Below are 15,196 nucleotides of genomic sequence, written 5' to 3' on the forward strand. Positions count from 1 at the left end.
ACCAATTCTCATTTTCAATGATGACCTGGCCAAGAGGCCCCTGCAAGAATAAATACATTCACATACATAAATACACAAGGTCAACACAGAACAATACATACAATACATCAGAATGGTAAAGACAGAGAAGATAAGTCATATTTATTTATCATTCTTCTAGGCAGATCCTTTCAAGATCCTTCATATTCTTGGGTTTGAGTTTATCAACCTCCTTCTACCAATCAGCCCACACGTTTGCTATTGGATTGAGGTCTCGAGACTGAGATGGTCATTGCTGAACATTGATTTTGTTGTCAGGGAACCTTTTCTGTGTTAATCTTGAGGTAGGCTATGCTTTGGGTCATTGTCTTGTTGGAAAGTCCACTTCAGCCAAGTCCCAGCCTTCTGGGGGAGGCAACCAGATTATCAGCCCAAATTGCCTGATACTTTGTGGAATTCATTATGCCGTCAATCTTAACCAAATGCCCCTGGACCTCTTGAATGAAAACAGCCCCAAAACATCACTGACCCATTCACCATAGTTCACCGTGGGTATGAGGAGCCTTTTCCTGTTTGCATCTCCGTTTCGAGGTCGAACATGCCGATGCTGTATCTGACCACAACATTTCATTAAGCTCTCGTCTGACCAGAGCACCTTCATCCAGTCATCATTTTATTGACGTTTGGCAAACTCCAAGCGCTTGCTTCTGGGTCTTTGGGTCAGAAAAGGCTTTCTTCTGGCAACCCTTCCATAGAGCCTGTGATTGTGGCTAATTGTAAGCTCTCAAATGATGTGCCATGTATTGAAACCTGCAAATATTTGAAAAAGATAAAGATAGAGAAAGCAGAGAAAAAGGGCTTCAAAGATTCAGAGCTGTTCATTCTTCTCACAGGACGTGGACAGGAAATATATTTAATGATTCTAAAACAGTTGGTAATATTGAGTGGGTTCTCACAACTTCAATTTTCGAAATATGAAAAAACAAACAAACTGAAAAACAACATGTTTTGCCCTCTAGTGCATTTTGAAGACCAGTAGCTGCCACGTTTCTTTTTAAAGGAACTCGTCACCTCCAGACCCCTCAGACGGATGATTGCGTTGCAATCGATGTGTGACAGAGATAGCCATACGTCATTTATGGTCGTGTTTCAGACCTGGAGGCTTATAGCCGATTAGCTGAGATGATCAGGGAGGTGTTTGAAGTTAGGGCTCATACTTTGTGTGAAGATTAGAAGAGTAGGCTATTCAAGGTGTATGGTTTTGACAATCCCCATGGCAGGCTATTGGAGCATCGTTAGTGTTGTCAGTCTGATGAAGTTCGCGTTTTATCCCCTAGGTGGCAGGCTTGTTATTTGTGAGTAACTGTGAGTATGAGAAGAGAATAATTGAATGTGAAGGACCTACAGAACCACAAGCTGGGTCAAGGGATCTGTAGAAAGCTTTTAAAAGGCCCTAAGATGCTGCATACCAAGTTGTGCACAATGGGACTGCTTACAAAGAATGTCACCCCCAACCCTTCCCATAACACCCCTCTACTGTAACAGAACATTACACTGACTGCTGTAATTTAACTATCAGTAGGTGCAAACAATTAGCTATACGCCTACAACTGATTAAATGTTGCACATTGAGTGACCAGCTTGAGTGACCTTGTGACCAGCTTCATATGTCTGGATTCCTCTGGTAAACGTAATTTACAGCACTTTCCAAGAGAAACATGAGGGGATGGGTGTGTGTGTGTGTGTGTGTGTGTGTTCGGGGGGTAAAAAACCTCTGGTCATTAACATGAAATACAGAACTTGGGGTAATTGAATGACAGTCCAATTGAATCTCCGTGGGACGTGTGTTTTGGGACATTACTGGGACCCACGTTAATGTTTCTTGATTTGCAACAGGTGAATCAATTATCCGGCTCCGACTAATTTGATAGCGCTGATGAATAGGGCCGCATCGCTATTCATCAACCGCCGCCCACCGCCGACGCTCTGATTCATTAGGAGCGGCAGCGGCCATTTTGTAACATCAACATGTGAATCGATAGTGACACGGGCGATGTAGTGCCTACGCTCTCCGCTGACGCGTCGCTGAGTGCCGTGTGTTCGAGCTAAACTGACACTGTGTGGCGATGTGAATGTGTATCAAAACTCAACCGGCATGGCCTGGAGTGTGGCGTAGCTCTGGAGTGAGTGTGTGAAGTGTGTGTGTGTGTGTGTGTGTGTGTGTGTGTGTGAAGTGTGTGTGTGTGTGTGTGTCTCTGCTGTGACAGAGCCTTGGTGCCATGGCTAGACATGCAGGGAATAATGAGACACCAGACTGTATCGAGTATGAGTGAGAAAACAACAAAGGTTTTTTACCCCCCCCCCCCCCCCCCCAACACACACACACACACACACACACACACACTCTCTCTTGGAAAGTGTTGTAAATGACGTTTACCGGAGGGATCCAGACATATGAAGCTCTTCTCGGTGGTACATTTAAGGACACTGGGGTTGGTAAATAGCTGTGCTTTTTTTTTCTCAATGCAGATCCAGTTGTCACCGTACATTACTGCTAAATCCTGGTTGAAGACATCTCTGAGACACTCGACACAGGATACTACATCTGCTGATCACGTTGTCAATTTGTAAATTAGAAATGAAGAATCTCCTCACAGAAAGGATCCATGACTTGGCCTCCGTTTTTCAGATGTCAGGTTGAGTCTGGTCAAACGGTGCCTCGCTCCACCCTTAAAGAGTCTACAGAGAGAGTGTATAGTGTGAATACGGACTGGCGTAATAAAGTGGGGAATGAAGATAGACCCAGAAGCACTCGCCCTCTCTCTCCCTCTCTCCTCCTCCTCCTCCTCCTCCACCCACGACACTCCTCCTCTGCCGAACGCTCACTGAACCTCCGTCAACACCCGCACCTGCCCTCCTCCTCCTCCTCCTCCATCCACGACACTCCTCCTCTGCTGAACACTCGCTGAACCTCCGTCACACCCGCGCCTCCCCTCCTCCTCCTCCACCCACGACACTCCTCCTCTGCCGAACGCTCGCTGAACCTCCGTCACACCCGCACCTCCCCTCCTCCTCCTCCTCCTCTTCCTCCTCCACCCACGACACTCCTCCTCTGCTGAACGCTCGCTGAACCTCCGTCAACACCCGCACCTGCCTGCCTGGGCTCAGCCTCGGGCCCTTCACCAGAGGGGGGGGCGGGTTGTGTCGGAGTGTGCGTGTGTGTGTGTGTGTGTGTGTGTGTGTGTGTGTGTGGTGGCGGTGATTCATTTAGCAGGGTATTCCATGAGCTGTCAGTCCTTACTCACGACACCACTCACATGACTATGATATAAGGGTGTGGGGGGGGGGAGGGGGGGGTACATGCTCTCCCAGTGCCAAAAGCACAGCCCAATCTTCTTGTCGGTCCCAGACGCGTGTCATTTCTCGCGGATTAGGTTCTGAGAGGTAAATCGGACTTTCCTCCCGCATCTCTGACACGCCGCGCAATTTCATTTCCTCAGTACTTTTCTAGGCTTAAATAAAACAACCGTGACGCCCCAAAGCCAAGCTAGTCCTCTCACACATTCAACCCCCCCCCCGAAAAGATAGAAATGGACATAGTCATTTTTTGTCACACCACTTTTCACAGTGCGTTCTTTGACAAGGCACAGAGAGGTGTGATGGTGATTTTGGCGCCTGTGTAACATTTGGCTGCCCTCGGAGCCATTGCATGCGGGGGGGGAAGGGTTTCTGCGTGACACTGGGGATTAGCAGGACTGGGAATCACACGGGAAAGAGCCTGGGGTGGAACGTAGAGCTAGCCGGAGTAGACACTGCTCACGGTCTACACCAGGAACACTTCTCACACTGGGATGAGCACAACCCGGATACACACACACACACACATACATACAGAGAGACACAGACAGACGACACACACACGCACGTGCACGCTCGCTCGCACACACGTAGACAGACGAGCGGCCAACAGACACGCACACACTCGACATCTCACCGCTGAATGTCCCTTTAAATTGGAGCTTAGTTGTGGATGAATTCGGACCATTCCGATACGTAGCACCCCAGACTTAAGGTATCGAATATTTTCATGAGTCTCCCAAATGTGGAAAATTAACTGATTCTTTTGTTGTTGTTGTGTGTGTACACTCAGCAGCTGGGCTGGTAAGAGTGTGTGTGCACGTGTGTGTGTGTGTGCAAGATTTCCAGCTGTACAATCCCTCCTTCAGGGAACCCAACGAGCCTCAGCTGTAACCCAGAGACCCCCCCCCCCCCCCCCCCCACACACACACACACACACACACACACTCCCCTCCCCTGGGGTCGAGTCTGGCAGCCCCACAGATCACAACAACAACAGCCACCATGCTAGATCAACAGCAAGGGACGTCACTATAGAAAATTGGCTTCCTGTACAGAAACCGTTCAAGCTTTCCTATGTTCTGCAGGAAGAGAATTGTTCAAGCTGTCTTCTTATCAGTATTAGACTGGTGACACAATCTATAGACTGTGACTACCCAGAAACCCCTAGTCTCCGTCTACCATTCCGCCCTACGATTTATTACGGGTGATGGATATGACACCCACCGCTGTGTTCTTTATGATAACGTAGGCTGGTCTTCTCTCTCTTTAAGGCGTAACTATCTAGTATTTGTTTATTTTCAGCCATTGTTGGTAAACTTCCACCATACATCTTGTCTCTCTCTGTTGGACTGGAGCGTTGGTACCTACCAGACCCGATCAAACGATCGGTTTGTTTTCAGGGTTCCTCGTGTGCCTTCTGAACTCGGTAGATCTGCTTTTTCCCATGATGCTCCTTACTTACATGAATACTCTACAACAAACTCTAAAGCTTGAGGTTCTTCCTTCAATCCCAGAATGCAGCTTCTTCTTGTAAGCACAACTAGCGATTCATAAAGACAGATTGATGAAAACAACCGTTTCGCGGCAGAAAATAGATTTTTTAGAAGCTGCATTCTCAGTGCCCCGTCCGCCGCCATTACATGGATATACTGGCTCGCGCTGGATTTTAAATTTCTTCTACAGGCCTCCGAATTACACCAAAGTTATCTCGGTGAGTGAAACGTCTTATAATATGCCGTAAATAAGGTCCAGGTTGTCAAAAACGAGCATTCTCCTTTAACGTTGATTGATTGATTGATTGATTCTCCTTTAACGTTGTGTCTACTGTAGCTGAACGGGAGTGTGCAGGCTCACGCACAGAAGCCCTTCTTCTGACAACCTGTGGTTCTCATGTCATCGGCCCACCAGCAGGGGTCAACCAGCAGGGGTCAAGCAGCTTATATAACTGGAAGAATCTGTAAGATTGCATTTTTCAAGATGCACAGAAGCTACACAACTATAAACATACATCATTAACTATTATTATACTAATTATTATTACTATTTGTTATTTATAAATTAATTTATAAATATGTATTACATATTAAATATGAATTTATTAATTATAAATTAATAATAATAATTTTTAATTTAATATTATTATTACTATTATCAACTATTAACATACATCCGTATCCGTACATTACATGTGACAAATAAAGGAATCTTGAATCTTGTCAACGTAGGATCTCCAATCCAAGCGGCGCACATTCATATTTAACAACTTTACATTCAAATGACACCAAGAAAGAAGACAACGGTGACACGGATATGAGCAGAGTTCATATAATGTCCTTGTATTAACAACATCAACAAAATGTTGTAAAAATGTCATACATTCCCTAACCGCCTCATTTGGAGACAGTCTGAACAAACATTAGGATCTGTTTAACAGACAGTGCGTACTTCATTATCTTACAGTCCATAGATACAATGCAGAAAAACAACATGTATAGGTCACAGTAAAAAGTACAGGTAATAATTTCTTTTTTGTTTGTTTGTTGGTTTCAAATCATAAAAATCTTGTCATGTTCGTACCCCTCCGATTCCATTTCTATTCTCTACCCTTGCTGTTAAAAAGTAAGGTTTGGGGTCTTTCTTACAGATCCAAGGTATGGGAATACCTGTCCTTGTTGTGTTTTTGTTAAAAATCCTCCCGATACCTTATCAGAACTGGCATTGGAGTGTGACCCCCTCCCTATAGAATGGTTTCAGGCACTGTAGTACTATGGCCAAAGCAGGTTTTTTTGTCATAATCATTTAAACCCTGAATCAATTTGCTATATACAAATAAAAATACAAGGATGTTCCCTGTACATGTCAATGTACAACAAAGATTGATAAAGTTTTACATCTCAATACATATATAAGGGCAGAAGCAGGGAATTCCAAACGCTTGTCTCGTGTCTCGTCTTCCTATTGGCCGAAGTGGTCTCCGTCCAGCCAATCGTATGCATCCGAGAGCAACGCGGTTATTTGATTCGTCGGCAGTGGATAAAAATGCTTGGTAACACTTTAGAACAACTATCCCTTATAAATAGTTAATCATTCACAAACTGTTAATTAATAACATATTAATGACTTAGTTAATGAGTTAGTAATTACATTTAAATGTTTGTTAATACTGTAGTTGCTTAATGATTTAAAGCAATGACTTATATATAGTTAATAGATCATGAACAAGCCATCATTAAACTACTTACTAATGAGTTAAATATTTGTTAATAGGTGATCCACCTACAGCCGGTCCCATCTGGACCCATCTAAACACAAATTAATGTTTAGAACTGAGTAACAAATCATTATTTAAGGGTTAGCAAATATATTTGTTAAGACCATGTCAATAGTTTATAGACTTTTTTGGGACCTAATTCTGAAGTTGCAATTATTTCTAATTTGCTAATGTTTAAAAAGGTTCTTTTGTATTAGTAAATTGGTAACTAAGTATGAAGTATGAGTATAAAAGGTCAAATATATTTGATAATACCATGTTCATTAGGTGTATACCTTTTTGGGATGCCATTCTAAAGTTACAACTACTACTCACTAACATGCACTGTAATAATGTGTTAATAATGGGCAAAATATCACATTTTTTTACCTTGACCTCGTTCCACCCATATGCTGCACTGGATGCTGTAATTTCCCCAAAGAAACGCCACAGATGAAATCGTAAAAAAAATAAAAATAAAGTATAATATAAAAATTGTCTGAATTTTTGTTTAATGTATAGCAATTGTCAACTTGTTGTGATTAATGCATAGAAACAAAGAGTTGGACTCGCAGAAACAGAAAGCCATCAAGTGGCAAAAACAAAATATAGAAAAGGTATGAAGGTTTCTGTGAGCAGTGTCATACTGAATATTAGCATGGTGGAGAGCCGGTCGTAGGTACGAGGCTGCAGGCTGAGTAACCAACATAATCACAACCCTCATGATATTTTGTGACATTTTGCAAAATATGGGATATTTTAGTACATGTTAGTAAATGAGGAATACCTGTAGTTGTAACTTTAGTTTAGTTTAGTTGTTCCACAAAGGCCTATAGCTCATTAGAGGGCTATTCACTATGCATTAGCAGGTAGTTAACTAATATCATGTTCATGATCTATTAACTATGTATATAGGCATAGTTTTAAATCATTAAACAACTATTAACCATGTAAAAGGTCATGAATAACTCATTAACCAACAGTCTGTGAATGATATATGAACTATTTATAAGGGATAGTTATTCTAGTGTTATCAAATGGGTTCACTGATTCTGACAGTGACTTCGTCGTCATTCTCAGTCCCACCCGGAGATGACGGGATTGATGGTTCAACATATTCCTTCATCTCATCCAGGAGGATGACCAACATGTCCTGCTTTTTTTGTTTCTGTAACCTTTGTCTGCACATTCTTTAAAAGAGACCTGTTTTCTCTGATATGGCCGCCGAACGGAGATCTGTCTGTGAGGAGGGAGGAAGGGTAAGGACACGCCCCCTTGGTGTATTCCTTTCATCGCCTGTCTCGCTCTCTCTCTCTCTCTCTCTCTCTCTGTCAGTCTCACTCTTTCCCTCTCCCTCCTTCAGTGTCCATCTCTCTCATCTCTCTCTCAGTCCATCTCTCTTTCATCCGCTGTGCCCAGTCTCTCTCTGCGAGTCGCTCAGGCCCTGTACGGGCGTCACTCCCTCGCCGCCTCAGACAGACAGACAGACGGACAGACGGACAGACGGACAGACGGACAGACGGACAGACGGACAGACGGACAGACGGACAGACGGACAGACGGACAGACGGACAGAAAGACAGACAGACAGACAGGCGGAATCTCTACTGGCCAGACTTCTTCTCTTTCTGGAAGCTGAAGCTGGTCCGCCGGCTCAGCTTGCGTTGTTTCTGGGCGAAGTAGTCCGCCCGTGACGTGCTGGCCCGGGACTCCAGGATGTAGTTCACCTGTGGGGCATGATGGGAACGTGAGTTTCAGAGCTCGTCAGAAGAGTGCGAAGACTGGGTCGCCGCCCTAAAGCAACAACACCAACTTTGTATGCTATGAATGCTACTGTATATATCTAATTCTAAATCACACATTACTGATTATCTCCACATCCCTGTATAACATCTTCCTTCTTTTTCTTTTTCTTTTTTTAAGATATTTTTTAGGGCTTTTCAGCTTTAATGGGACAGGACAGTTCGAGAGAGACAGGAAACGTGGGAGAGAGAGAGGGGAGGCCATGCGGCACAGGACCCGAGCCGGGAATCGAACCCGGGTCCGCCGCGCGAAGGACTATCCTTCATATGAGCTACCGGGGCGCCCCAACATCTTCCTTGAGGGAGGGGGCATTCTCCTGATTTCGTCACGACATGGTCAAAGAGTATCCCCTTTTTTTTTTTCTTTAAAAAAATAAAATAAAATCACATCCATGTATTTTTAGTCTTTTTTAGGAGCCAAGGGTGAGCGTGACAGCCCCTTTGTCTAGTCACATCCAGTAGACGTCAGTAAATCTGAACATATGTTACTTTAACGAGAACTGCGGAGTTGACTCCCCCCCCCCAGCGGACGGCTCATAAACGGCAGAATTATGAGCTGGGAGAGCCCAGGTGATGATAACATAGATAATTTTAATGGCGCTTTAATGCTTAGACCAGGGAGATAAAATGGCAAAGCCTTTGGCCTTGAGAGGGAGAAGGGACTTCGACGGACTAGTTTTAAAAGCTGAATTACCACGAACCATGAGGTGGTCCTCCTCCTACGCCGTGTTTTATGGCCACGGGCGTAAAAATATTGTCAATAATTTCACGCCTTGTAAAATCCCGTTCGCGTTGGAAACCCTGTGCCTTGACCCAAACGGTTCCCACTCTTGTTTTATATACCGGTCTGGTCTTTGGTTAGAACGGGCCTCCTGGAGGAGGTGATTTGTGTGTGTGTGACCGAACGCGTCTTTTATGATGGTGGGAAAAGGCACGGACAGTCCGCTCAAAGAAGAGAGGCATACATACCGCGCTGTGTACTTTGGACAAACAATTTAGCTATTAACGGTATTTACAAGGTTTCTAATGTCTTCTAGAATGTACTGTAGATAACATCCCCGTTTTTTTTTGTCATTATGTCATGACCCCAAAAGTCACTTCCTAGTAATGACATCATTATTCTCCACAATTGGTGGTCACACTCCGAGGGGGGGTGGGGGTCACACTCCGAGGGGGGTCCCCAGATGTCACTTCCGAGTCCGATGACAGTTCCGCAGATGGATTCGTCAGGGGAGGGGGGGACACCTGCCAACCCTGGTGACATGTCCCGACAGAGCCCCCCCCACCCCCCCCCCCCCAACAGAGCCCCCACGTTGATGACACGCTACTTAAAGCCTTGTCCCCCCCCCCCCCCCCCCCCACCACGAGGTCCCCAGAGGGTCAGGTACCGGCGTCCTCGCAATTACCGCCGACCTTCACCCCGCCCGCCGCGCCCTTCGCCAGGCGGCGCCGCGCTCTACTTTCGCGAGTTATCATCTCAAACTCCTTATAAGTCACCGTAATTAATAATCATTAATGCTAATTAAAGAACATACCGTCATCCTTTCACATCCTAATGGTTACAGTTGAATTATCATCGACGTTAGTGGAAAATGCCTCACGGCCTCAATCTACATTTTTAATAGGATATTTCACCTATCTTCGCGAGAGCATACAATTAGGTTTCTCAACCCGGAGGGTACATGAGGGACTGCATAACAACAGAGACCAAAACGTCATGTCAATAGGAAAGTGACCGGATTCTTAGTTTATGTACATGCAACGCTTTCTAATCAGCTGTTGTGTGCCACCATTACTGGCCAGGCAGCCCACCCCCTACACCACCATTACTAGCCAGGCAGCCCCCCCCTCACACCACCATTACTAGCCAGGCAGCCCCCCCCCCCCACACCACCATTACTAGCCAGGCAGCCCCCCCCCCCACACCACCATTACTAGCCAGGCAGCCCCCCCCCTCCACACCACCATTACTGGCCAGGCAGCCCCCCCCCACACCACCATTACTAGCCAGTCAGCCCACCCCCCCACACCCCCATTACTCACCTTGAGCACGATTTCGTTGACGGTAGCAGCATCGGACTCAAAGTACAGGGGCTTGTAGTCGTGGTTGCTTAGATATGTGAGCTTGAATATTGCATGACCTGCAAAGACGAGGAGGAAGAGGTCGTTACGTACCAAACAAGAATCCACAAAAACCTAAAAAGAAAAGACATTGTGGTCTCCCCTCAACTAGGAATCCACAAAAACCTAAAAGAAAAGACATTGTGGTATCCCCTCAACTAGGAATCCACAAAAACCTAAAAGAAAAGACATTGTTGTATCCCCTCAACTAGGAATCCACAAAAACCTAAAAGAAAAGACATTGTGGTATCCCCTCAACTAGGAATCCACAAAAACCTAAAAGAAAAGACATTGTGGTCTCCCCTCAACTAGGAATCCACAAAAACCTAAAAGAAAAGACATTGTGGTCTCCCCTCAACTAGGAATCCATAAAAACCTAAAAGAAAAGACATTGTGGTATCCCCTCAACTAGGAATCCACAAAAACCTAAAAGAAAAGACATTGTGGTATCCCCTCAACTAGGAATCCACAAAAACCTAAAAGAAAAGACATTGTGGTATCCCCTCAACTAGGAATCCACAAAAACCTAAAAGAAAAGACATTGTGGTATCCCCTCAACTAGGAATCCACAAAAAACTAAAAAGAAAAGACATTGTGGTATCCCCTCAACTAGGAATCCACAAAAACCTAAAAGAAAAGACATTGTGGTATCCCCTCAACTAGGAATCCACAAAAACCTAAAAGAAAAGACATTGTGGTATCCCCTCAACTAGGAATCCACAAAAACCTAAAAAGAAAAGACATTGTGGTATCCCCTCAACTAGGAATCCACAAAAACCTAAAAGAAAAGACATTGTGGTATCCCCTCAACTAGGAATCCACAAAAACCTAAAAAGAAAAGACATTGTGGTATCCCCTCAACTAGGAATCCACAAAAACCTAAAAGAAAAGACATTGTGGTATCCCCTCAACTAGGAATCCACAAAAACCTAAAAGAAAAGACATTCTGGTATCCCCTCAACTAGGGCCACAGCTCCCTGAGGGGTTATGAGGTACTGAGAGAATGAGCGGAATAGAGAATAAGTCATTTAAAAATGCGCCGTCGACAAGCTTAGTCCTTGGCGTGCCACGTATTTTGTTCACTCACTCCTCTCGATCTCTCATCTCCATTCCTATTATGAAGCATTTTCATCATGATGTAAAAGGTGTATCAGAACTACAACACCCACAAGGCCAGGTCGCCATCTATGTACCAGAACTACAACACCCACGAGGCCAGGTCACCATCTTTGTACCAGGGCTGAGTTTCCCAGAGGCATCGTAGCGCTACGTTCATCGTAGCGCCACGATGAACGCCGTAGCTTGCGATGAACGTAGCGCTACGATGCCTCTGGGAAACTCAGCCCAGAACTACAACACCCACGAGGCCAGGTCGCCAATCTACGACCTGTTCGCTGCACTCACATGGAGCAGAACCTGAGGTTAGGACATACAAAAGCTCCGGTCGCAACACAGGTTGTTCAACCCAGGAATAAGGGGAGACTTTCTTAATTGAAGGCACATTAGTATGTTAATGCATTCGTGCTGTTGTAACTGGTTGAGCCGAGGAGCAGAGAGTTCATTAAGCAGACGCCGCCCCTGGGAGGAAAGAGGGTGAGAACACTTTGAATTCTGCTTCCACCGTCTTCCAGAACCAAAACCTGCAAAACAGAGACGTTTTCCGAGCGTTATTGAAGACCCGTGCCCTTGTGCAGAAACCGTGAAGGACTGGATTTTTGTCGACTCTTCCCTCTCTTGGTCTCCCCGCCTCGCCTCCATTGCTTCTTTTGCTGTACCTTTTTCATATTTCATGTCTAACCTTGTGCTCCGGACAAGCCATTCATTACTGTTAATGCATTGCACTGTGGTGTAAATCAACCACAGGGCCCAATAAGCCAGTGAAGGCTAACATATGCTAATTTAACAATTCCCAAAAGTATTCCCCTCCCCCATATATCCCAGAGTCTAGCCAATTGGCCACAATCAATTACGCGGGATTTAAGTGGCCGGTATTAATTCATTTTTCTCGTCGCGCCGTGCCTGAGAAAGGGCTCTAGTGGCCGTGGTACAGGACTGGAGAATCATGCATCTTGGGCAATAAAAATTCATGCAAAGACAACATGTCAGGGCTGTAGGGAGAAATGGTTCCTGCTAATGGAATCTCAACACAAAATAGCTTTTAGGCAATTAATCTTTTTTGTTTTGTTTTTCTATAGAAGGAAGAAGAAAAAAAAAAGTAATTTTTATCATTAAAGTAGCTGGATGCCACAACCTCTGCTTAGCTGTGCCGGCTGTAATGACAGGAAACTCCATTAACATTGATCATGATTATAAGAGCTGAACTTTCTCATTTTGCAAGAGGGCGCTTTTAGAGCGCTCGCAACACACTCTGAAACGCCGTTCGGGAGGACGATGACATGTCTTTTTCTTACGTATTATTCTAAGACGCTTTGGATAAAAGTGTCAGCTAACGGACTGCAAAGTAATGTCGGGTGTTTAGCCCTCTTGGCTCTTCCGGCGGGCCTAATCGCCACACGCAGACGCGATGTGTTCACATGCCGCTAGCCTTCGACGCAGCTCGCCACGCAAAGAATTACCCATCGTTGCGTCCGCGTGGACGTAACCACCGCCCAAAACAGAGACGCAGACTTCCGTCGTCGACGCCGGCAGAGGTGGCTATTCTACCAAGCTGGTGATGCGGAACGAAGTTTCGTCTTAAGTGAGGAAGAGAGAGAGAGGGGGGGTGGGGTGGGGGGCGGGGGCTGTCTTCTCCCGCTGGCGGCTGAGCAGGGGGGATCTACGGAGAGAGGCGCGGCCCCCTCATTAGCTCCGACACCAGCTCTTATGAACCCCTTCATTAGGTGGGTAAGAATAGAGGCTCCTTCACAGAGAGGGGCGCTGAGAGCCGTAACCGACGCGGCGACGTGGAAAACCGTGATGGCGGGGGGGGCCATGACACCTCTGCACCTCCTCCTCCTCCTCTCCTCCATCGCCGGCCGTCTTGTTCATCTCTGCGTGTGGGAGGGGGTGCAAAAACCATCTCTTACTCATATGGGGAAAAAAAATAAAAATCTCTCAAAAACATTGTGAGAAATTCTTCTGCGTAAATGTATCTGGCCCCTCAGAATCTCACAAACTGAATTTCTGTTATGAAATGAAAATGAAATGAAACTAGGCTATTCTACCCTGAAAGCTGATTGACAGCGTACGGCGCAGACTGTGTTTTCATTAAAAGAAACGTATCAGAACTGCGAGGGGGGGCTCTTAGTGGCCCCCTGTTCCCCTGAGGTTCTGCAGGGGCGCCCCACAAGGCTGGATACTGAGACCTTTATAAATGACCTGCAATATCTACACCACCCTGCTCTCAACCCCTCCCCTCCCCCCAGTCCCTGGAGAGAGCCAGGCAGCGCCCCCCCCCTCCCCCTCCCTTTGAGGAGTTCTTGATGAATGGATGAGCGGGGTGATGAGCACCTCTTCCGACGCGGCGATTGCGACGCCCTCCCTCACCGTCTGCACCTCATCAATCATGGCGTTGTCTGATCTGAAAGGCGAGCCGTGTAAGTGTCATATCCACTCAGAGACGAGACGCCTGGCCGAGGGGGAAGTGCGCGGCGGCAAAAAAAAAGACAGGGTTTTCAATATAGCCGCAAAGGGAAAGGTCCCTTTTGATTGGTCCAGGGACTTATTTTGTTAATATGATGAGGTAAGATGTGACGTTTAATTGGGCGAGCGGAGTTGTCAAGGATTTTTTTATCGGCGTGGTTGAAAGCTTCTGACGTCCTGCACTTTCTGCACTGGCTTTGAAAGGTGCTCTTACGCAATCCAAGCAGAGCGTCGGGCTAAACGCTCACATAAGTACCTCTTATGTGCCAAAGTCGTAATCTGTGGACGTTTTGCTCTTTGAACAAACGAAAGCAAAAGAAAACAAAAACGGAAAAAAAAAATCAGTTCATTTATATTGGAAGAAAAAAAAAAAAGTGAAAAAAAAGAAAAGTGAAAAAAAAGAAAGGTGGAAAAAAAAAAAAAAAGTGAAAAAAAAAAAAAAAATTTTAGGACATCATCCACTTGTGTGTCCCCTGCAGTTGAGAACTCCTAGTCAGGTGTCACAGGGTGACACATATGTGAGGGGGTTGGGGGGGTGGAAAGGTTGGCTGAGGAAGAAAGAGATTGAGTGGGGAGGGGAGGGGAGGAGGGTGGTGGGGAGGGGGGGTGATCGGTTGTTTGGTGATTAAAAGAAACAAGCCTGAGCACTGGTCTGGTATGATCCTGATTATGGGAACATATGAGACGTTGGGCCCGTTTCATTACCACACATGCTTCCCATTTCAACTCAATAAGTCCATTCTTCCTCCCCAGTGAGCTGATGTGACAGTGAACGCTTGCCCCCGGAGTTCAAGTTTCATTGTAATCATTTACACACTCCCCCCTCGCCCCTTTCAAATTAAGAGAAAAGTCCGGTCCGCTCCCATCCTCGTCCCCCCCCCCCCTTTCATACACACACCGCCCCCCCCCCCCCCCACACACACACACACACCCTTTCTAAACGTCACCTAAAAGTCTACAAGCTAGTGATGCAATACGACCCCAAACGCACGTTAAACGCTGCTGTGAGTTCTGTTGTGGTTTCTTTCTGCTCGTTATGTGCGATCCAGAGACGTCTCCCCTCACTAGTCCCGCCCATAGCAACAACGTGACATCACATGTC

At 45.8% G+C, this 15,196-nt stretch overlaps 1 protein-coding gene across 1 annotated transcript in view; it reads right to left on the reverse strand.

The window, feature by feature from the left end:
- Positions 1-5,661: 5,661 nt before the first annotated feature.
- LOC311327139 (target of rapamycin complex 2 subunit MAPKAP1-like) overlaps positions 5,662-15,196 on the reverse strand; it is a gene marked incomplete at its 5' end in the record, with an annotated part of 24,627 nt that continues 15,092 nt past the window's right edge. Inside the window, 2 exons of the mRNA XM_084460166.1 lie at positions 5,662-8,316; positions 10,435-10,532. Coding sequence (XP_084316292.1) covers positions 8,194-8,316; positions 10,435-10,532 — 221 coding nt within the window. The 3' untranslated portion in view covers positions 5,662-8,193. The remainder of the gene's footprint in view (positions 8,317-10,434; positions 10,533-15,196) is intronic.

This window comes from Borostomias antarcticus (assembly GCF_949987555.1).
Source record: "Borostomias antarcticus genome assembly, chromosome: 30".
Classification (NCBI taxonomy): Eukaryota; Metazoa; Chordata; class Actinopteri; order Stomiiformes; family Stomiidae; genus Borostomias; species Borostomias antarcticus.